The sequence below is a fragment of the Folsomia candida genome, unplaced genomic scaffold (genome assembly GCF_002217175.1).
Source record: "Folsomia candida strain VU population unplaced genomic scaffold, ASM221717v1 Fcan01_Sc009, whole genome shotgun sequence".
In the NCBI taxonomy this organism is placed as follows: domain Eukaryota; kingdom Metazoa; phylum Arthropoda; class Collembola; order Entomobryomorpha; family Isotomidae; genus Folsomia; species Folsomia candida.
The window spans coordinates 5,478,987-5,504,173 of record NW_019091201.1 but is presented as its reverse complement, the minus strand read 5'-3'; the positions used below and the strand labels follow the sequence as shown (position 1 = coordinate 5,504,173).

The window sequence follows — 25,187 nt, the reverse complement described above, 5'->3', positions numbered from 1 at the left end:
GCACAAAGAAAGTTTTACTTCACTTGAGATTTCACTTTACATGGATGATTGATGTAGTCGGGGCTGCTTTGGGGGGCAGTGGCCGCGGAAGGTGGGGGGGAGATGGGGGCAAGTGTCCCACCGTTGTTTGTGATCTGCCCATGTTATATATGTAAATATCCTCCTGTAATGTTAATGTCCCCAGATGTCCCCACGGCTTCCGCGGCCACTGTTTGTCGGGAGGAAATTGGAATGAGAGAGAAAGTCTTTTGTTTTCGGTTTGGTTGGGGAGAAAAAGCAAGCACGAAATGATGAATGCAAGCTCAGGGGTTGTCTTTCACTAGCTAGGCAACAAAGTGAGGAGATGGAGAGGAGAGAGAACTTCGCTACTTGTCAATCTCGGATTTTGAAATAGTTTGAATTCGAGTGAAAATGTACAGGCAGCCCAAAATCGAAAACTGAGAAGGCAAATAGTGAAGCTTTTCGCCTAAGTAAATACGTAAAGAACTCGATAAACATGGGGAAAAAGTGTCATGTTAACGAAAAGTGTAAGGAACGCCATATTTGGCGGTGAAAACGACGGTTTGTCCACGGTGGAAAACTTGTCTAGTTTTTTGGACCATAGTTTACAAATTTGTCGACAAAAACGCCGTTTTTCGGCCGTGTCTACCCTCCCGTTTATCTGGAACGTACTCATCGCAACAAAAAGATGAGGTTTAAATGGATGGATAGATTCTGAAGACCGAGTAGAACAATGCTCTCAAGTTATAATGTGAGCATTTTTAATGATACTTTAACTTCCCTCTCCTCCATTTCATCGCAGAAAAAGGAGAAGAAAGAGAAAGCATTCTGCGGAAAATTGTAGAGTTTTTTGCCTCTTTCTTGTTAGCTTTTCGAGAAGACGATGCGATGCGATGCTTGTCTGTCAAGGAAGGTGGATAGTATTAGATTTTTGGAGAGACCGATTTTCTTCCAAAATTGGCTGTCTCATTTTGATCTGTCCTCGAACTTGTGGGGGTTGTATTGGGGAAAGGTAAATATGCAGATATTAAGGGAAAAGGCGGATAATTTGATTTTGCTTGCCGTAATTGGGGTATTTTGCGTTGTGCATTAGATAAACGGGATGCTGGTCTGTAATTTCGATCAGGAAATTTAGATGATTACTTGATTTCCCTTTGATCTTGTGGAGTAATCATTTTCTTGTCGAGGCTGGTGAGGTGTTTCAAAAGTGAAAGTCAAATCGAGAGGATGCTAAAGTATCAAAGGGTGGATGTGGATGTAATAATGGGCAGGGGGCGGATATCTATTTATTTCCGAGCTTTTCATTGGAAGATTTCAAAAGATTTTTATAGATTTCTAGGTTTTCATACATATTTATAAATATTTCCGTCATTATTTGAAAAATACGTAAATCTTTTACACATTTTTTTAAAATACGTGTATTTTGTAAATATTTAAACGATACGAGACGAATTTTTGTACTGAAAGAAATTGGACCACAAAATAAGACAATTAAGTACAAATTTTTCGAAAATTCTATTTTTGTTTTTATTCGTACATATTTTTAGCATTTTTAATGAAAATATTATTCCGTGATTTTTCGTAAATACATATCCGCCCTCTGCTACTAATAAATCATATTAAATATTTGATCTTGCGCAAGTTTACTGAATGCTCAATATTTCGTAAATATGTTTTCCTGCCCCCAAATTTCTGGGAAACGTCGCCTTGACGTAAATAACTAAATTCAAAGGAGGACGACGTGTTGCACGGCGGAGTTTGGGAGAGCGAGAGAGCAATAAAATATGATTTGATTCCGTTTTGTGATCACACTTTGAAAGGGAAATAAATTCCAGAGTTTTGCAATTTTTGGTCCAATTTACAGTAAAAAGGTCTCTGGCTCCTTTGAGTCGTGATATTATTGTGAAATGAGGACAATACGATTTCCTACGAATTTTGGACGAATATGAAATGAAATGAAACTCGTTGATAGGAAATTTTATATGATTTCTTATTTTATTGGATGATTGGCTGGGCAATCAGAGAGGGAGAGAAAGTTGTAACTTGAGCTACTTTATGCGAAAATTTTTGTCTGTCTGTCCGTCCGTCCTTATGTCCGTCCGCAGGGAAACTGATCGGATACTTATGACCCCAGGGGGAGGATCTTATCAACTTTTGGGGTCAATTGAACCACACCCTCCGTCGGGGGAAAATGAGATTTTAAATTAAATTTAAATCTATGCATGAAATTAACTGTTCCCGCGCTGTCATGGGCGTGTTATGGGGGTGAAGTGAGACTGAAGCTACCTCTTTACGTGCGTTTACTTTCACTAGGACCACCTACGTTCCCTTTTTTCGTATTGGTTTGCTAAAATCTGGTAACTTATCATTCCCAATGTGCTCCAGGAGGCGGAGGCGTCCCGAACTTTCAACTGATTGATGATGAACGTCGACATGGTAACTGGTGGGCTTTCTCCAGCATGAATTTCGTATAGTTTGCTTTCTCCAACGTGAATTTGGTCCTATGATTGGCTTTCTCCATGGTGAATTTGGTATGGTTGGCTTGCGGGAAAATGTGGCATTATGCTATTTTCTTGAACCACACGGTGTCGAACATGCCATAACATGCTTGATCGAATGAAGAGGGAAACCCTAAAGTGCAGCCTTATTTTTAGCCCGAGTCAGAGTTTTAGCAATAATTGAGGTGGGGATTACAAGACCATGACAACTTTTTTAGTTTTTCATACAGTTTGCTCATCTTCTATTTTGCCTCCTGATTTAAGTCTATTGCATTGCATAGTCTTACGAGCGTAATCCACGCACAGACAGACAACCATTGCGGGTGGATAAGCCCTGACTTATTTTTAATTTTTACACGCATTTGCTTCATTTTCAAACTTGATTCCTAGTTTTACTTGTTCCAAAATTTCAAGTCGATTGCATAAATTTTACTATGGAGAGACAGACAATCATGACGACTACATAAGCCCTGACTCGGGCTAAAAATGTGATTCAACTTTCTCCCCGTAATGATTGGATGGAAGAAGGAAACCTGCTGCTTCAGGTAGGAGGAAGTGAGGCTTCGTGGCCCAAATCGCTATTCCATGCCGTGTATGTAATTTGATCCGCTTGAGTAATTCTGCCCCTCATCTCAAAATCAAGACGAGAGGAGCGAGATGGGAAAATGTGGTCTGTCAAATTGTCACCAGATCCACTTTTGTGGTGGGTAGACGAGAGGAGGAGAGGGTAATAATGCAACAGCTACGACAACAACGACCTCACTACTATTTCGAGATAACCGCCAGTGTTTCCCCTTGCAAGAAAGTGGTTTCTTGCAGGTATTAAATATTTCGACCTGGGAGAAATGCAAGGTGGGAGAGACTATGCCCCGCCGCTGTATATACTTTATTCCGCACGTGGCTAGATGATGCGTATTTCTTGCACTTTCTCCCAGTTTCTTGCACCTCGAATTTCTTGAGTTTCTTGATTTTCACTGCAAGAAATGTGACAAAAACCGCAAGAAACGAATCATTGAATGCAAGAAATAACGGGAAGAAAGTGATTTCTGGCAGGTAAATATTTTGACCTGCAAGAAATGCAAGAAACTACGCCTCGTCGCTATGCTCATACTGCACGTGGCTAGATGACGCATATTTCTTGCACTTTCTCCCAGTTTCTTGCACCTCTCATTTCTCACATTTCTCGCCTTGCAGTTCAAGAAATGTATATAACAAACCCCACCAAGAACGAAACCCTGCGCCAGCCTTCTTACCTACCGCTGTCAGTCTGTTCGAACATATGTACCCGCTGGTGAAAGTCCTTGTCAATCAATCTTTATTATTTGCTGGGTAAAGAAAGGAGAAAGATGTGGGTTCCTTGTCGTTGTCGTTCTTCTCGGCGTCTTCAGTGGGGGGACGGACGACGGATGGATGGATGGTGGATGGACGAGTGTAATAATGACGGTCCTCCCAAAATGAGCGTTTCATCCACTTGAGCGTCTCCTGATGTGATATGACGATAATCTTATCGTCAGAGCAGGGACGGAAAGGATTTTCCATTTCCGACCAGTCCCCGCGGAACCTGGGGAAGGGGACAAAAGAGGGAAAATGTATCCCCACGGTCGCATCATCTGCCCATCTTATATAAACCCCTTGCTCCCCCCATCCTACAATGGCAATGTCCCCCGATGTCCCCACACCTTCCGCGGCCACTGTTTTTCCAAGAACCCGATTTTCTATTCTTTGTCGTTGTGTGTGTACATCCACCCGTCAGAAAAATGTTTCCGTCCTTAAAAACATGGACGAAATGCCTGGTAAATAAATAAAATAGGCTTTTAGTCGTTTTTCCTTCTTTCCTGTTAGGCGAATGGCGAATGCATTGATCACTTGTGATTAAAATCAGATTTGATGTTTGTGTAAGTGACATTTCCATTAGGTTTTGGGGGCCATTATTTGTATCGATCCATTTTCTTAGAATCACGTGGAGACAGATGGATAGATGGATGGACAGTAAAATATTAAATGTAATTCGGCGTAATGTTTGCCATGCGCGGATGTTTAATTGTTGTTGTTGTTGTGTAATAAAAATTATGATTTACATGTGGATACGTAGGTACAGGTATTAATATGTTCGTCTTGATTAGTAATAATGAACAGAGGGCGGATATGTATTTATTTTCAATGGTTTCATTAGATGACGACTGACGGTCAAAGACCATGAAAATTTCAAAATATTTTACACATTTCTAGATTTTCAGAAATATAAGTATGTATTTCTGTCATTATTTGCAAAAAAGTGAATCTTTACATATTTTTTTCAAAAATACGTACACGTTTTGTAAATATTTATTTTCACGATTCAAGACGAAATTTAATATATTGTACAGCAAATAATCGAAAGGATCACATTTAAAAAATCAAATTTTGTGAAATTTTGTTTTTTGTGCAAAATTTTAGCGTTTTTTTTTCGAAAATGCATAACCGTCCTCTGTTAATATATCCTAAATGTTCATGAAGTACATGTGTATTTTTTACCCTCTTAATTTTTTTTCTTCTCTTTCTACATGAATAAGAAACAAGTAATAAAATCAGTATTATTGTTTAACACTTGACTTCTGAGCAATAAAACTTGTTGCAGGCAGGCCCTGTTACAAATGTACATTGGATTACACGTGTATCTCGTATCGAACAAACGTGGGTAGTCATTATTATTGCTTGCTGACTTACAAAGGTGAACAAAAGACCCACGCCACGCCACGAGTTGGATTTTATTGCTCGTGTGAAGTTAACGATGCATTCAATCTAGAAATAAAAATGTATTCTGCACAGGAAAATTGCATTTTTTTGGTAGTAAATTATGGTAGTTTTGCGGAGATGCTGCTGCTCATCCGATGATGATAAAAGCAAGAGGGGTGTAAATTATTCAGTTCATCAGGTTTTTTTGGGGGGGAGGGGGATCGTTAAGAGGAACGCATTAAAAAAAGTGGGTACAGACAGACTGCTTGTCGTCAATTATTAAAATATTACTTTGTGGTTTATTTTCTGCTGGATGGGTTGATTTATTTCGTAGTTTTGTCACCGGGGAGGTAAAATTAAGGGCGGTGTGGTGCCTTATTACCATAGGAATTGATGACTTATTGACAAAATCGTCAAAATTAATACATTTTTGATCATTTCTCTCCTCTGGGAATTTATTTTAAAATTCTGGACGACAAATTTGTATTCGGTGAGTTGATTAATGGAATGGCGATGAGTTTTTGAGCCAGTTTCGACGAGTTCCAATTTTTCTGAAGGCTTCTTAAACTTGAGATCTCCTACTTGAAAAGTGTCAAAATTTGGAGTGTATATTTTCAAAAAATTGGGAACTCCCTGCTCGACAAATTTGTCGGCCAGAATTTTAAAATAAATTCCCAGAGTGGAGAAATGATTAAAAAATTGGGTGATTTTGACGATTTTGGGCATGATTCCTTAAGTTAATAAAGAAGTTTAAATAAAATATATGTATAGCGAAGAAAAGAGAGAGCGTATATTAGCTTTCTTCGATTCATGCAAATTAATCCCGACGTAGAGCTCGTTTTAATATGTACGAGGACAAGTTGGGCGAAAGTAAAAAGTAAAAAGAAATTTTTCACCCATTTCGACGGCTTCCCTGAAAATGAAATGAAAGTTGTCTCAAATTTGGCCAAAGTGAAGGATATTTTTACACCGTGAGACACATAGAAAATTATGTGGAGAAAGTTGAAGCAGGTGATGAAACGAGACACACGTGGAGATGTCAAAGTAATGTCAAAGTAAGGTCAAATCTATGTACTTGCTTGCCTTTTGAAGTGTACTTACATCTGTATCCGTCGGTACACTGACGTCTTGCGAGTCTCAAGAAGTATGGCAGGAAATCGTACAAAAGTGTTATGTTACCAACGAACGATCATGATTACTTTTTCGTATTGGCTGGTAGAATTTCCAACTTGGAAGATTTGTTATCTTGACGAAAATAAATCCACTTTTGCCATGAATTGACACGCGCCGAGGCAGTAATATTAATTCGTTTCGTAATGAAATTTGGAGAGAAGCTCAAGAAATGAAATGAAATGAGAGCTATGTAATTTTCTCTCCTTTTCAGAAACTTGAACATTTATGTAGCTCATATTGTCACCAATTAATTAGGTGTTACGTGTACATTGGGTAATAAATAGAGGTACATTACACACTTATACACACGATTTCTATGAGGTATGTACATTAAGGGTTTCTATTCATCGTGTCACATTAATTTGGGCAGGTGGGTAGGTAGTAATAATACCTGGAAGTAAGAGATGATACCCATTACGCGTCATGACATGATTTGATCATCGCAACAAAAGCAGAGCAAATAATAATGTTGTCTCATCAACTTGACGGATGATGATGAGGACATGGAAGCAGTGGCCGCGGAAGCTAGAGGGACAATGTCCCCACGGTTGTTCGATGTCCCCATCATCTCCCCATCTTATGTAAACCCCTGCCTCCCCCATCCTACAATGTTAATGTCCCCAGATGTCCCCACAGCTTCCGCGGCCACTGCACGGATGAAATCCAGTCCAGATCGGAAAGACAATACGACGACAAGGATTTGAGAGGGTTGTTTGTGTAGATTCATCGCTCTGTTTCCTGGTTTTGGGTGGATTTCAAAGGGTTGAGATTTCGTCCATTAAGTAAGGCGAAGACTTCCACTTGTAGGAAAGGAAATATCTACGTGGCGTGGCGTTGAGTGGCGTTATTGTCGATCTCTGGAGAAAAGGTTTCCTGCGTGACGGAGGAGGAAGAGGAGATATTGACAGCAGTACCGTACCAACCGTGGTATATAGTGGTACCAAATACCAGGCCCGGGGCCCGCAAGGGCCCGGGCCAGGTCGCTAGCTTTACACTAGATATAATTGACTTTTTTGTGTATTGAAGATTTTACAAAAAAAAATATTTCACACCAATAAATTTTTTTACATCTAACAGTTTGCTGCTAGATCTTACAGAGGTTGCCCCATTTATTCGTGCGAAAATTCCACAATTTTTCTATCCCACAGGCGGCGCTTTTTAAGTGTGAAACTTGCTCGATATGACGGCCCCTGTTCTTAACTTTAAGAACGCATCGCTTTTTACCCGATAAAAATACTTCCAGGCACTTTTCTAGGGTGATTTTCTTTGACTAATTATTTTAAGCGTTCCAAAGTGCGTCAGAAATCGTAAATTCTTCAGTATAAAAGTTGTTGTGTCACGATGAAAAATCCTGAAAAAACTAAACGGTCAATGTCGGATGACTAAGAAGGGGTTTCTTGATTTTTTTACGACTGCAGGACCAAAATCATCGTCATCCGTTTTTGCACACTGCTGAGTTTTCTCAACAGGAAGCCGAAAAAAGTTTGTGGTTTCTAAATGCGCAGACCTACATAGGACATTTTTGCTATAATCCTTCCCAAATCAGTTTTAATTAGTCTCGGGATAATTGGTCCATTGCGTTTTAACAGTTTGACCATGCTGCATTGGGATTCGGGAATTTTCTGGTGGGTTAAGTGGCCCAACCAAATTTTCAGCTTTTTCGGGCGTTTAGCAGGGGGTAGTTTTTCGAAAGTGATAACGATGTTAGACTATTGGATTTAATTTTAAAATGTCTACCATGCACCATTATATAAATTAATTGTTAATTTTTTTATGTGAATATAATTTAAGCTCCGTTTCATAACGATTCCTGAGGAAAATCGGCTGGAAAAATGTTTCACTATGTACATAGTACCTCTGCCTTATGTGAGCACAGTGGTCGCACTTTTTAAAATAAGTTTACATAAAAATCAGAAAACTATTTTTTGAGTTGCTCTACCCGATTTTGGCTTCAAGTTTGAATTTTATTTACCCGCCAGTGAGCACGGGCGTCTCAAATCTTCGCATGAATAAATGGGGCACCCTGTATCTGTTTTTCATGTTCAATTATTTTTGTATGAATTTCATTGGCTTATGCTTTTGTATGAATTTAGAGCTAATATACTGTGTAATTTTTAATTTTAATAGTTTGACTTCCGAATTTTAATTAATATGCAAAATCATGATTTTAGCTGAAACTTCATTCAAAAATTAAGTTAAAAGGGAAATTGGGCCCATTCAAGAAAACCTAACCGTTTGGGTCGACTTATTTCTGTGCTTGAGCAATTTAAAATTTGTAATTTGTAGGGTCAAATCGGAGAGGATCACTTCATACCTACCCATTTTTAGTTACAATTTCGACATATGTAAATTACCTGACGCCACAATTTCTCCAAGTTAGTATTTTTCTACATATTATACTTATTTATTTTGTGGGATCGTGGGGAACTCCGTGTATGTAAAGAGTTACTCCATTATAAATTTCTTGAAACCGAAAATATGTATGCCAACTTTACAAAAATTCAACGCGAAAAAAGCAAAGATGCTTCTTGGCAACTCAAATGTTCCTTGATACGGGGCCAAATTTAACGTAACCCAGGGACACACTTAGGTACAGTATAGGCAGAAAGTCTTTCCACCCTCATACTTTTTGCACGTAAAGCGTTATTTTCCTCGAGAAGCTTTGCCGAATGAACTGCAATTTTGCACAATTACTTATCACGATGTAAGGTTTTCAAACCTATACTTTGGATAAAGGGATAGCACAACGAAGGACACCGTGTAATTATATTCAAAATTCCAACAGGAAAAAAGTCTTTCCACCCTATGACTTCTTTGCACTTTTAGTTTATTTCTTCAAAAAATCGTCCAAAATCGTTGTGCACCCACTTCATAGTTCATAATTCTTTCAAAAATTGCATTTCTATAACGGTGAACTACTTGCTTGCCATTAATATTAGGTCACTTTACCTGAAAAACGCCTTACCACAGATTTCGGGTAAAATGTCGTGAAATTTCATGGTAATGGGCTTCGACACCAAAGAATTTTTGATAAACTGCTTATGAGGAAGTAGATATTTACAGGAACAGTCTGGTAGTGCAAACAATTTAGGATAGTGGCCAACCAGTCAGATGTTAGACGACTAAGGATTTCGACCCCAAGAATCTATCACGCCGTCCTCTTTAAGATTCAGTGAGATCCTCGGTTACTGGTCTAAAAATCAACTGGAAATGAGGGAAAAATATACCTTCAAATTAATGTGCAAATTATAAAGAACAGAATCAAGGAACCTGGATTTAAAGGCCCAGCTGTGCGGTAAAAGCTATTTCTCTTCAAGGCAACTATGGCTATGCATTCGAAATTAGCTAAAAAGTACCTAAATCGGACCGTTAAAGAATGGAAACCAATACCCTGGACCGACGAGACCAATACGAACCTGTGTGGTTCAAATTGGGTCACTCGGGTCTGGAGACGACAAGAAAATACAGACAAGGTCAGGTATTGTACGCTAACCATTATGCATGGGGGTGGAAATCGAATAGTTTATGCGTGAACGTGTTGGAAGGGCTTCAAAAATTTGGATTGAATCAAAGGAATCATGGACTCCAACTACTATAGCGGCATTCTGGTTGGAATTTGATGATGACGGAAGGAAATTACGATCGGGGAATAATTTTATTTTAAAATAGGATGGGGATCATAAGCACAAGTCAAAATTATTGAATAATCGCTTGACAACAGAGAAGATTATATTCTTGGACTGGCTTGTTATTCTTGCCGCTTTGTTCAATTTTAAAAGTATTTTTAGCCAAAACGTTGTCTTTTCAAAATACTCTATGTTTTTGAATATGCAACTAAATTCAAAAAATAATACAATAAGTGTTCTAAGAATTAAATGGAATTTTGGGACCTGCATTTTCGGCAATTCCAAATGAGTCTGGCAATTTTTCAAATTTTTAAAACGGATAGAAAAGTATTTAACCACAAAGGGTTTTGGAAGCTTTGGGAAGTAAGCGAAAGTATGTCATATTCGCATATTATGCAACTTATGTAGGTGCATATAACTGAATTTTCTCCGTCCCGCTGATGTTTTCAAAAATATGGCTGAGTTAATAGCGCAGGTAAATTGTCACCATTTTCCCATGGAACTGGGAAAATAATGTGCTCTCGTATAATATTTTCTTCGTCGTTCCAGAATGCTCTAGTATTCTGGAGCGAAAACGATAATATAATATCGAAGATATTGAACTTATCAAAGGGCCCGGCCCTGAAGCTCATACCAGGCCTGACAATTTGACGGTACGGCTCTGATTGACAGGAGGACTGTCTGTTTGATGAGAGGAGTGTCGTGGGCATACAAATATTTGTTTGTTTGTGTGGTTTGGTTTGCTTTTATGGACTTGGTTACAGTTTTGGCGGGGGACAGTGTTTCGGGTGAAAGTAAGCAATAACTTGGAAGAAATAATGGGAAAAAAGTGGTTTCTTGCAGGGAAATGTTTTGACCTGGGAGAAATGCAAGGCGCGAGAAAATATGCCGTGTCGCGCATAGTTCATACGGCGCTTATTTCTCCCACTTTCTTGCACCTCACATTTCTCCCTTTGCACTGCAAGAAATTTAAGAAACCACTTGCAAGAAATAACGGCAAAAACGCGATTATCTTGCAGTTATTTTGACCAAGAAGAAATTTAAGGCGCTAGAAACTACTTCCCCGCGTAGCTGGCTAGATGGCGCGCGCCGCGCGGCTGGATGGGGCATATTTCTTGCGCTTCGCATTTCTTGCATTTCTCGCTTTCCAGTGGAAGAAATGTGACAAACCTGCAACAAACGAAGCACTGGACGTACCTTCCTTGTGCGTTGACATGTAACAAGAGGAGCGTCTCCTCCGCTGTCATTATTATTATTATTACCTCTGAAAAGCAATGACCTACATTTTACCTCCTGGGGAAGAAGAGGAGTACCGGCGCGTGTTTTTTACTACTATTTTATTTCGCTACGACGTACACACGCCCGGTGAAAAGTTTGGCTTATGTGGTTTTAATTTAATGGGAGGAAAGTATGGAGAGAGGGACCTGTCAGTAAAATGGATTTATGAGTGAGAAGCCTGGAACGAGGGGAGTATTATGCGCGCTGGGAAAGTGGTTTAATGTCAGGTTTTATTATGAGGAAGAAAGCGGATTCTATGCACACGTGGTAGAGCAGATTAGTTTTGGAACGTGTTTTTTATGACTCCTTTTTAATACTCTCTTTTTAAGAATGGAGAAATTTGAAAATTGGATCCTTGGCATTGGAAATTGTGAAGATAAGATAAGCTAAATTGGATCATGGGTTTTTAACCTGATCGAAAAATGTCTAATCTGCCAAAGGGCGGATATGTATTTACGGAAAATCGCAGAAATATGTATTTAATATTTACGAAAAAAAACGCAACAAAAAAGTACAAAAATAACCTGAAAATACAAAATTTTAAAAAATTTGTATTTTTGAATTTAACCCTTAATTTTTTGTGGTTCAATTTCTTTAAGCAAAATATTTTGTCTCGTACCGTTGAAATATTTACAAAATAAATGCTTTTTAAAAATATGATAAAAGATTTGCGTATTTTTCGAATAATAGTGTAATAAATATGTATTTGTTTGAAAATCTAGAAATAAATACGTTTCCTATGAGGACTCTTACATATTTATTTGCAGTATGCTCGGAATCTAGTAAAATAGAAAAGTCAACAAACAAAACACTACACGCCTCGCAAATAATGAAGGCCTCGATTTCCAGGTTTTAATTTTATCGAGTCAAGTTAAGTGTTGTTGTTTGATCTAAGTTGAAGTGGCCTCTCATTGGCTTTCAGATTACTTTAATTCGGATGAGGACCCATAGCTGAGTGGGAGATGATGATAACATTTACGTAGTTAGATAAATGGCTGCTGCCCTGGTTTTGTGTACTTTTCTAATGGAATTCTTTGTATGTAGTTGATGATCTACAAATTTTGTTTTCTGGTAAATAAATAGTTGGTATCCAGGTGAAGTACTTGTCTAACAAGCAGGGCAAACAATGCGATAAAAGCCCTTGAGTTGTAATAATACGACTCCGTTGTCGAATAAATTGTTGCTCAACGAGAAGACCAGAACCCTTATTTATTTCGTGTATGTAATAACAAGTGAATTTTTAGGGTAGAGCTGAATGCGTGTGTGGATTTCTAAATTTCCATGAATGATGACTTAGGCACGCTAGGAAGCTTCCAAATTTACAATAATTTCCATACGTAATTTAATTTGAATCAATAAAGGGAAGCTGCCCAGCGTTGGGATAAAGTAAAAAAACACGTTTGGATGGACCACGTGTTTTACAGACGAGAAGATAATTTGCTGCTCGAGATGATGGAGGAATTGTGGAAAAAGCACATCTGTTCGATCCTCTGCTATTTGTACATACGAGATTCGGTTCACTCCAATTGTCCAAAGATGCGAAAGATGAGGATCATCCTGCATAATTGAAGGGATGCTGTTTAACCTTTTGGGTTTTGTTGAGAGATGAAAATTATATGTAGCAGTGCAAATTGGAAACAAAGGAATATACATACGCAACACAAATTATAGCAAATGAAAACAGAGGAATATACGCAACACTTGCTTAAATTGGGTTGATTTGGTAGTGGAAATAATGAAGGTGGCGCAGATGTCGAAGTTTAAATATTTATCTGCACTTGCAATTTATGTACGTATTTCATACATACAAAACCATGAACTTGAACTCTTAAAGAAAGTAGATTCATTTATTCGTTAATTGTTTCCCCGCGTCGGGTTAATCGCTTCGTAATTACATATTATTTTGAAAAGATTATTAATTCAGTCACACTACGAAATTAGTGGTGGTGGTGGTCCATCCATTTCTTGTAATCTGGTTCAAAGAGCATGTGCCTCTCCACGTTTTGGTTGAATCAGTCGAGTAATTGTTTTTTACACCGACAAAAATCTAGACCTGCCAAATGTTCAAGTTTTTTCGAGTAGGAAAAATCCACATTTTTACAAAAATGGGGAGGTTATATGTTTGCGATGTATTAATTGAGATATGTGTAATCAGTGATTACATATCTGATTATTAATCAGACAAGAGGTTTGCGTTGGTTTTACCCAGTTTTATTGCGTATGCAATTGGAGTATGTGTACTTTCTTGGTATATTTAATGGCCTCTTTATAAATTCAGGTAGGTTTTTAAGGTGTTAAACTCGGGTTTTTTTTGGAGGGGATACTAATTTTATTTTGGGAAAATATGTGTTTTACATTTTTGAAATAGTGTCAAAAGTTACGGAGTTTAGGAAATATGAGGTTTTGGGTGAAAATATGTAATTTTACCACGTGGTAAAATTCTCACATTGGAAATGTGCAGGTTTGGGTGAAAATCATTTTAGAAATTGGAAGAGTTCGAGAACATGCTTTAAATTTTTGAAATAGTGTAAAAAATTACAAAGTTTTGGAAACGTAAGGTTTTAGCTAAACCATTTTTCCACGTGGTCAAACTCGCACATTGGAAATGTGCAAATTTGGGTGAAAATCATTTTGAAAATTGAAATGCTACATGTCTTAAATTTTTTGAAATAGCTTTAAAAGCTACAGAATTTTGTAAACGTAAGCTTTTAGCTAAATCATTTTTCCACGTGGTCAAATTCCATCTTGGCTGAAAATAATTCTGAAAAATTCCCCGAATTTGATCAAATTGCGGAACAAGTGCCTCCTAATTTTTTATATATTTGGGCTGATAAACACAATAAAATTTAACAACCCCTTAATAAGAACTGGGTACTCTTTTCACATGAAATTGTTCTTAGCAACCTTGCCAAAAGATTTTATCGCACCGCTTTGTCTACAAACTGTAAAAGTCGTACGAGACGACTAGACCACAAAACGTTGCCATTTTGCGAATTTTATTATTATGCAGAAACCTTGACGGATTCTACTCCTCTTTTCGCAATTACATAAGACTTACATACGCGAAAAGTCACGCTATTATCTTCGTTTTTACGTTGTTCTTCTCTCCACAAATTTCCATTTCTCCAATGCAACAAAAAAATCTGCAGTATGAATGCAACGCGAGACTAATCGTGCGAATATACCCATTTTTTGCACATTGCAAAAGTTGCAATCACATCACGCGGTTGGAGGATGCATCTCGACTTTTTGCAAGTACTACTTGACTGACACGACTGCAATGCATCATCCAAATCCAACTATGACGACGATGGCGGGGCAACAGCATTTGCAAAAATGCCACAAAAAATTTTGAGGCCTGTCTGAATTTCGAAATAATGGTTCTTCTCAACAGAGACGTTAAACTCGGCGTGCTTATTTTTTCGGTAGAAGGTCCAAAGTCTGCAGGCAAAAGTGGTGGTGGTGGTGAGGAGTCAGTGGCCGCGGAAGGTGTGGGACATCTGGGGACATTAATATTGTAGGAGGGGTTTATATAAGATGGGGACATCGAATAACCGTGAGGACATTGTCCCTCTGTCCCTACACTTCCGCGGCCACTGCATCATGAACATACATTTAAGTAGCCTGAATTCTCCCAGTGGCCGCGGAAGCTGTGGGGACATCGGGGGACATTAACATTGTAGGATGGGGGAGGGACGGGTTTATATAAGATGGGGACATCGAATAACCGTGGGGACAGGGGGACACGCTTCCGCGGCCACTGGTAAAGATGCATTTGTGTAGTCGTCGAGGCTGACTGCGTCTCTTCTTTCATTATGAAATGAGTTATACAACTTTTCTGTATTGCATGCACATCATCGTACTTGCCGATCGTGAATGATGTGCTTATCCACATCGACAGATAAATGCACAGCTGTAACTTTTCCAACGAGAAACCAGACACCGGTCGTTTCATTTTCGCAATGCAGTTAAGCAAGTAAGAAACTTGGTGTGTTTAAGGATTGAGGAGGCCAAACGTTTTTATCGTCTGGTGAGTTTAGAGATAGATCGAGGGAGGGCTTATGTACGAGTCATGATTGTTGTCTGTCTGTATGTCTATCGATTATGGAAGGGGGTGTAATATGACCACTAATTTTTGCACACATTTTGCACAACTTGTCTCAGAATTTTGCATGTTTTACATGTCTGCAAAATTTCAACTCAAGTGGACAAGTTTTACGTGCGTAATAGATAGACATCCAATCAAGTTGAAATTTGCAGACACGTAAAACATGCAAAATTCAGAGACAAATTGTGCAAAAATTAGTGGTCATAAATATTATGCCCTTCTCAATTGTTAGTAACACCATCCTGACTCGGGCTTAAGAAGCCCTGCACTTCAGGTTTTTTGAGTCAAAACCATCATACGTCGAACGATCAGACCACACGTTCTGGTTGAACCAATTTTATATTTTTGCAAAAGAGAGGCCAAGAAATTTGCACACTGAAATTTGCAACAGGAAAAAGGTTTATCGCTCCTGTCAATCATTATGTACATTAGTCACCTCGTAGTTTACATAAAAAAGTTGAACGTTACGTGATCTAGATGCAGATGCAAAATAAAACTGCGACTGCTCCTGCAAAATTCGGGATGCATGATTAATCGCGTGATTGAATTTTTGCCAAACAGTAAGTTTGTTGTTGGGCATGCAATTTTTAAATTGTTGACATGTCAAAATAGTAAGTTTGATGGTTTCGGTGGCATGCTAATTTTTATAGGGTTCCGGTTTCAGTAGGGATATCTATGAATATTTATTTAAATTAGAATAATCATAATAATCAAGGGTGATAAGTGGTATGGTAAGGTAAGAAGTGCATTAATTTCTTGGAATTATTTTGCAATTGTGCATGTGCAATTTTATAGTCTGGTTTTCGCTGTAACTGTATAAAGAAATTGTATTCATGATTTGTCCACGTTTTGCAACTTATTGATGATTTCATAGAGTTTTTTTATTTTGCAATTTGGGTACAATTTTATTCGCTGTAACTGTATAAAGAAATTATAGACTTAAATTGCACTTAATTCGATACGTACATATGTACGTAACTTGTTCACATTTTGCAATTTTAGTGCCGTTTTATACACATTTTATTATGAAATGTGCATCAAACACGGGAAAACTGCATATATAAGTTTTATTTCTCATCCTCAGTGACGTCCAAAAACTGCAGTGCTCGTTAAAAGTGCGATGTTTTCATAAAAATGCCAATTTTAACAAATAAAATATAGCTTTAGATATATGTACAAATGTGCAACACGTTTTCCTTTCCGTGTGTAGTGTGTGCATATCCAATTCTTGGAAAAAATTGTATTTAGAAGCAGCAGAATTCGAAATTTATACAGTGCTGATGATAAGCGATACATACATATTCACGTGTCTCTGGAGGTTTGAATTCATTCATGATTCCAGGTGTGTTGTCGTCCTCGTCTCAGGCGTCGTCTCACTTCCTCGAATTCGACGTCGTTTTTGGGTACAAAATACAAAGTAGGGCAGGAAATGGGAAGACGATACATATTTTTCATGTCGCATTATAATAAGTAAATAGACAAAGATCTCCAATTCAAAATGGAAAAATGTAATGTTATTTATGACAAAAAATTCATTCATAAATACCTTTCTATTCTTTTCGTGTCCATTTTGGAAATCCGCAAAGTTTTTTTTTCTTGTTTCTGAGAAAATTAGACTTGGTAATTTTGTTTTTGGTTTAAAATTCCGAGACGAATATTATGATTTGACATGTTGTGATTTTTTGAATGTGTGATGAAGGAAGGATGAAGGGGAGAAGAAGAATGGTGACGCCGAGGGAGGAATTCTACAAGTGTGATGATTTGGAATATGCAGGACTACTTACTTGTCAGATTTGTGCTGGGAGGGATTATGGAGATTGAGGGATTGCGGAGTGAACAAATATTTACTAAATGTTATCATCATCATGGATGGATGAAAGTTCCGGGTTTGTATGCATAGCCAGCGGAGAAGGAGATAGTCAGTGGCCGCGGAAGTTGGGGGACTTCTGGGGACATGAACATTGTGGGATTGGAGGAGGAAAAGATGGGGACATGATGGGGGGATATCGAATAACTGTGGGGATTTGGGGGTATCACCTGCCCCTCTGTCCCCACGCACGCTTCCGCGGTCACTGTGTCCATCGCTAAGGCGGGTGGGTGGTAGAATCAGAGATTACGCGTGTACTTTCTCCCAATCCATCCATCCACTTCCTTGAACAAACCGTTGTCTGTCGGACAAGAACGATTTCCTTGTTGACGTAGGGGTGTCTGATGAGCTGGCAGAGTTATTTGTGAAGAAGTCACTTTATAGGAATGCCTTGTCTGTCTGTCGGTCCGTTTAAGTTTCGAATTTCGGGGTGCTGTTTTCACAAATGTGCTTCTACTTTTAATAATAATAATATCTACTTTTAACATACAATAGAATTATTGTTGCGGATATCTCACTTGGTTTCACCCTTTAGCTACATTTGGTTTGCAACGGTTTATGTATTTCCAGTCTGAATTTCTGTATTGTTGTGATATTCAAAACCGAAAAGGGATTTGCTTTCTCTGTCGTGGTGTGCGTGCCTGTGAAACATTGAAACCCGAAATTTCGTCCTTCTTTGTCCTGCTAATTTTGGAAATGGGTATGGCGACGACGAGGAGGACAGGTTTCAACCAGATTGTGCCGCATGGAATCAATACATTTAGTCATGAAAGCCAGTGGCCGCGGAAGCCGTGGGGACATCGGGGGACATTATGGGGGAGGGATGGCTTTATATAAGATGGGGACATCTAATAACCTGGGGGACATTGTCCCTCTGTCCCCACACTTCCGCAGCCACTGCATCATGTTCATAAATTTGAGTAGCCTGAATTTTCCCAGTGGCCACGGAAGCCGTGGGGACATCGGGGGACATTATAGGGGAGGGAGGGGTTCATATAACATGAGCAGATGAGGGTGACATCGAACAACCTTGGGGATATTGCCCCTCTGTCCCCCACACCCTTCCGAGGCCACTGATGAAAGCTGTCCATGTACATCGGGGAATTGACCCCGTGGCGTCGTCGTTCCTGTCCAAAATTGTCATAAATTGTGATCATTATTATTGTACGTCGTTGTTCCCAATTGGCAGAAAGAAACGTCTCATTTATTAGCCGTGCTGTTCTGGTGTGGATCCATAATTCAACAATTTGTCAATTTACTCTCCGAGCTTTGAGCAATCAAGGAGACGAAGCAACCAGTTTAATTTTTCCTGATGAGTTGTGAACTTTGTGTGATTATTGCTCGAGGTGAAAGTTTTCTGTGGAAAATACATATGTAAAAGTTCGATTGAAACGAGCTCATTTGGCTAATGAAGGATGGATGAAAGAAAGCTTGGCTTTGAAATTTTCGGGGAATTTTGGAACAGATTAAATTGTAAGGGAAATAATGGAATGGAAATATTGCGCAAAAATAGTAAATGATTTACATTCTGGGAAATTGTAACTAGAAAATGAAAATTATTGCGCAAAAGTAATTGATTATTTTGATTTCTGTGAAATTTTGTAACCGTCTGGAAGTATTGCGCAAAGTAGTAAATAATTTGCAATCTGCGAAATTTGGAACAGTTTAAGTTGCACTGGAAGATGGAAATATTGCACAAAATAGTAAATAAATATTTTAAAATCTTATAACGTTTAAATTACAGTGGGAAATTGAAATATGTTTCTAAATAAAATGGAAATATCAGTATTGGGCGAACTAAAATGGAAATATTGCGCAAAATAATTTCCAAATAATGTAAATTGTACTGTAAAATCGAAATATTTCGCAAAACCATAAATAATTTGAAATCTACGAGATTTTCTAAAACTTTAAATTGCACTGGATAATAAAATGGAAATATTGCACAAAATTGTAGCCCAAAAATAAAAAAAGGAGCCTTTGTGGGGTCAGACTTTATAGAATTGGATTGATTTATACGTTTATTTTACAACTCTCCTCCCGTGCAACTTTTATTCTGTTGCACTTAAGAAGTTTTCATTTTAGTGCACTGACATTTGACTCCTTGCTTTGTTGCATTTCCTTCCCGTCCATGCAGACTTTAATGGCAGCAGCCTCGACTCGACCACCGCGTCCACGTCATTCAGCCCAAAATCCGATGTGTGTAGACTTGCAAAAAAAAGTTTTATGTGACTTTTACGACGATGAGCTTGGTTTTGTAAAAGGAGGAAATTTATGGGTGCATTTCGACTGTTGCTGCTGCAAGTGTTTCGTTTCTGGCGGGTTTGTCACATTTCTTGCAGTAAAATGCGAGGTGCAAGAAACTGGGTGAATGTGCAAGAAATCATGCCTGTTCAAAAATTTAGTATTCATTCAAAAGTCAGTCAACCCGATTTCTGACCGAAGATTTTCATTCACATTCAGTCATTTTTGTTCAAATTCATTTCATTTCACTTCATCCGACTTCATTTCTTACTTCATCCCATGTATTAAGCATAGGGTGAAAAATGAAATGAGTGAGAAATCCTTTCATTCACAGTCATTCATCTGAGATGACAGAATCCTTCAGTCATTTTTACTCAAATAATAGGAAATTCATTTTCATTCACTATTATAATTGGATACTCAAATGAATGAAAGTGAACAGGTATGCAAGAAGTATGCGCCATCTAGCCACGCGCTGTATGAACTATTTATAACGGAGGGGCGTAGTTTCTTGCGCCTTGCATTTCTTGCAGGTCAAAATATTTCCCTGCAAAAAAACCACTTTCTTGCACGTGGTTACTTATTTGCACCCGAAACACTGATTGGCACGATTTTGGAAAAAATATCCTGGGACGTCTCTCGCCTATTTTATTGTTCGCATGCACTTAATGATTTTAGCGAAGGCAAGCCGTAAAATGAAATAATTTTGAAAAAGTGTTTGTTAACTACTTCATCAATTTCCGCCCAGTAAATAGTTTCTTCTTCTTCCGTCCGTGGTAGTATAACAAGTCAGCCTCTTTATGTGGGTAATTATTACGGCACGCCATTTTATTTAGAGACGGACGGACGGAGGAAGGCAGACGAGATATTTAATGATCTTGCGTAATTCGCAGGTTGCATAACTTGGGGTGAAAAAAAATGAGAATGATGACGCGATATGTTAATTAATAAGAATCTTGGGGAACTACTCTGAAAAATTTAGGGAATTTAAAATCTGCGAGAATCAAAAATCTTGAGGGATTACAAATCTTTGAAAATTTTAAATCTTAGTCAACTAGAAATCTTTGGGGAATTTAAATTCTGGAATTTTAATGTTGAAGAATTCAAAAAATTTGCGAAATTCTTGGGGAATTTAAATCTTGGAAAATTTAAATTCTTCGCGAACTAGAAATCTTTGGGGGATTTAAATTCTTAAAGAATTGCAAATTTTGTGATTATAATTCTTAGGAAGTTTCAAATCTTTCGAAATTTTAAAAATCTTGGGAAACTTAAAAATCTTGCAAAATCAAAATGTAGAAATTTATTTATTTTCAAAATTGTTTGTATTAACAATTTCGCGAATCTTTTTCGCACGTTCCACCCTTGCGCCAGCACCACTCGAAACTATCCACATGACCAGATTCAATCAAATTTTTCGAAAAATCACCTCAACTTGACATGCAAATTAAAATGTGTCATTTTTATGAATTTTCAGGAGTCGGCAGCCTCGTCGTCGTGCGAGGAGTCGTACGGGGGCTGGAATGGGGACGAGCATTTGGTGATAAAGCGGGTTCGTTACAGTTCCGGGGTGGAGACGCCTCTCATCACGTCCCCTACAAACGTCCCCACCGACCCGGCTGCTCTCTACTTGCCAAAAAAGAGACTCTCCTCATCCTACAATATTCAATACTCGGACAACAACAACGATCAAAATCGTAAGTTCAATGAACGAAATCGTTTTGTTCATCTCACAAAAGAGTGAATATTGGGGGTTTTCACATCGCCTTTATAACTCTTGTAAATTTACGCTATTTACGAAAAATCCGTGTTTACGAAACTTCGTAAATATGGGCAAGGTTGATGTGTCTTTTATTTTCGTAAACATATTTCGTAGGAACTAAAAGTCAAGAAGTCAGGAGGGGTTTCACGTCACCTTCGTAACTGTCGTAAACGCCACAAATGTACGCTATTTGCGACATTTGCGAAAATTCCATACTTACAAAGCTTCGTAAATATAGGCAAGGTTATTGATAGGTCTTTTCCTTTCATGAACTTATTTCGTGCGAATTAAAAGTCGGGAAATTTCGAGCACCAAAGTTTCCGAGATGCTATTGCGTAGAGACAAATTGATCTTTTATTTACGATTTTATTTACGAATACCTTTCATGTCAACCTTTTGTAAATATATTTTTACGAATATATTTTTTTACGAATGTATAGTTACGAAGATCGTGAAAACCCCGATTACATATCTGACTCTTTGACGAATTTGATCTCTAAAGGTCAATCATATTTATTGTTATCTTTGGAAATCTAGTTTGGCATTCAGAAAGAAAGAAAGAGAAAAAATGTAATTTCCATTTTGTAATTGACACCCAGCAACAAAAGCGTGACGGTCGGAGGATTAGATCGATCTCAATCGCCCACCTTTGACTCGTTTTTTTGCCCCTTCTTCTCCGTCATATTTTAAGATTAAGATTAGTCGAGATGTAAAGCACTTAATCCAAATCTTCAAATATGCAAATCTGTTGAATTTGAATAACGAGTGATCCATTTAGCGGTACAGGACAACAACAAGATTTTGCATGTGCAGGCTGAAAACTAATGTGTTACATTGTGTAGTCTGATCCTTTTGCGAAATAATAAAAATGCGCTTATCTGTCTGGCCAATCAGAAATTTAAATTAGTGCAAGTTATGGTTATGGCCATGTTAATGCATGTGGTCCAGTTTTTATGCGTTTGGCTGCCTGCATCGTTATTACGAGAAGGTTGTTTTGCCCTCATTATAAATACACAATGGAAAAAGACGTCAGAATAGAATTTTAAGAATTTTTTTTAAAGCAGCCGTGTAATTTTTTCTAAACGATGCAAACAGACGTGCGTTTTATTTAGTTAGCAGCAGCACTTACTTATGTACGGGTAGAGTTGTACGATGGGCAGGGCGTGGAAATAAATGGTAGGAATTTTTGGCATGAGAATGAATTTGTGGCATTTTGGGCACCAAAATATTTAAATTCGTGACATTTTGAGTATGAAAATATTTAAATTCGTGACATTTTGGGCATAAAAATATTTAAATAAATTCCCGGATTTTAGACATGAAAATAAATCGATGGAATTTTCGGCACGAAAATAAGTTCCCTGCATTTTAGACGTGAAAATAAGTTCCCGGAATTTTAGACATGAAAATAAGTTCCCGGCATTTTAGACATGAAAATAAGTTCCCGGCATTTTAGGCATAAATCTTTGACATTTTGGACGACATAAAATAAGTTCCCAGCATTTTAAGCATGAAAATATTTGTTTTTGCATTAATTTAATCCATTTAATTATGGGTATAAAAATAAATTCCCCGCATTTTAGACATGCAAATAAGTTCCCTGCATTATTTCCCATTTTAAACGCTTTATTTCCAACACGTGGACATCGTCACAATTACCACTCTACTACTATCTGCTACTCCCACTGCTACTAAATAATTTTATCCGTACATACATACATACCTGTCAATGTCATACTTTGCGTAAAAGATTAATGAGCACATGAGTAAAAAAATGTGCTTTTTTGTATCTTCTACATACTTTGTTGCATTATTTCACTTCTTGGGTTGGTTGACTTTTGACTCCATGTGTTTACTGCATAATAATAATCGCAATCATTTCCAAAAATTCCAATAGTGACACTAGCTTCACATTCCAGCCTTCGTTCGTTTAAACTTTGGGCTTGAGCAATTAAGGAAAAGTTGGCGTTTTTACGTTCATTACGGCGCAAAATGTGTGAAGGAGGTGTCATTCGTGGAGTGTCTTTAACCGGCAAACACGTGGAGACCTTTGGCTGGCAGAGGAGAAAATTATATTATCCGTCATTCACACAAAACAATTCCAAACTGACAGAAATCGTGCAGAATTTTTTTTTCCTCCTGGTGGTGGATACAAAAGTTTGAATGTATGGATTTTATGCATATGTAGAGGAAGGAAAGTTTAAAATGTATGTATGTATGAGTGCCAGTGGCCGCGGAAGCGTGGGTGTGGACAGAGGGGCAATGTCCCCACGGTTATTTGATGTCTGCATCATCTCCCCATCTTTTATAAACTAGTTCCTCCCCTATCCTACACACTCAAAATAAGGTAGTAATGAATCATTACCATGCGGAATGACTATGTGGCTCTACCATGTCGGTTACGATTTGTCGTAGAAATGGTAATAATAAGTTCAGGGAAATTCAAATTCATTACCAAATATTAAGGAATTGAATACCATTATGTATTAAATTTGAATTTCCCTGAACTTATTATTACCATTTCTACGACAAATCGTAACCGACATGGTAGAGCCACATAGTCATTCCGCATGGTAATGATTCATTACTACCTTATTTTGAGTGCAATATTAATGTCCCCACGGCTTCCGCGGCCACTGATGTATGCAGTACGCGTCTGTTTTGCGGTATGCAGATTATGTATGAGAGTTGTTTTCGAAATGCCAAACTCGTAATATGATTGTTTTTGAAGGTTCCTTACTCTCCACACTTTTTGGAGAGGGTAAAGTTCATGTTTTTTTTCGTTAGGAAATGTAATATTGAGAAGGTGCGTGGGTGCCTTGTCAAGAGCAGATTTTATCCAGATAAACATACCGACACGACAAAAGCTGTTAGGTTAAAAGCGTGCCTTACGCAGTGTTTCGGCTGAAAGTAATAAACCACGTGCAAGAAATAACGGGGGAAAGAAAGTGGTTTTTTGCAGGGAAATATTTCGACCTGGGAGAAATGCAAGACGCGAAAAACTATGCCCTGTCGCTCTAAATAGTTTATACTTCACGTGGCTAGATGGCGCACATTTCTTGCAGTTTTGTGCACCTCGCATTTCTTGCGGTGTTTGCTTTTTTAGTGCAAGAAATCTAGCAAAAATGCGAGAAACGAAACACTCGCCATGCGTCGGCAGACTTGGTCGAAACCACGGTCTGTCCATTGCAACGAATTTGTACCTCGTATGGATTTTGGGGCTGGGGGGGCAATAGTTTGACCGATAACAGGTTACGAACTTGCTGCAGTAGACGTTTTTGGTCGTCGTGGTCATGATTTTGTGAGTGAAAAGCCATGAATGGTGCATCATTTTTTTGACGTCCAGACCACGATATGAAATTTATGGTGTCGTGAAATCGTGACTTTGAGAATTTTGATAAATTAGCTTCTGCCCTTTTTTCTCGTGAATTAAAGTATTTTATCTTTGTTGTAGACGTGAACGAGACGGAGGCTGTGAAGAAGATGTTGCTGTCCCAACTTGGGAGCGATGGTGCGGAACCGGTGATCAAGCTTTTGGATAAATTAACAGGAAAAATCTCAAGTTTAGAAAAGATCTGTAAAAGTCAAGACCAGCAGTTGCGAAGGTCAGAACCCAATCATCATCAGGTATGTATGATGGTGGTGGGAAACAAAAAAAAATCCTGAAAAATTCACGCAGTCCTTGGTAACTTTGTAAAGTTTGTAAATTTCGTAAAATAATTTTACATAAGGAATAAACGCCCTTGATCTGAACAAGCTTATAAAATTTGAAAATTAATTTCCCTTTCGAAAAATGAGTACAATTTTGTAAAAGTTTACAGATACTACAATATTACCAAAAAACTACACATACATATTTCCATATTCTGAAGCAATTCATGCAGTTATTGGTAATTTTGTAAAATCCGGGCGTTTTTGC

At 38.1% G+C, this 25,187-nt stretch overlaps 1 protein-coding gene across 1 annotated transcript in view; it reads left to right on the top strand.

Moving 5' to 3' along the window:
* The window catches only part of LOC110853919 (ski oncogene), a gene marked incomplete at its 5' end in the record, with an annotated part of 33,541 nt that overhangs the window by 4,205 nt on the left and 4,149 nt on the right, over positions 1 to 25,187 (top strand). Inside the window, 2 exon segments of the mRNA XM_022102281.2 lie at positions 20,984 to 21,203; positions 24,723 to 24,895. Of these exon segments, the coding sequence (XP_021957973.1) occupies positions 20,984 to 21,203; positions 24,723 to 24,895 (393 nt within the window).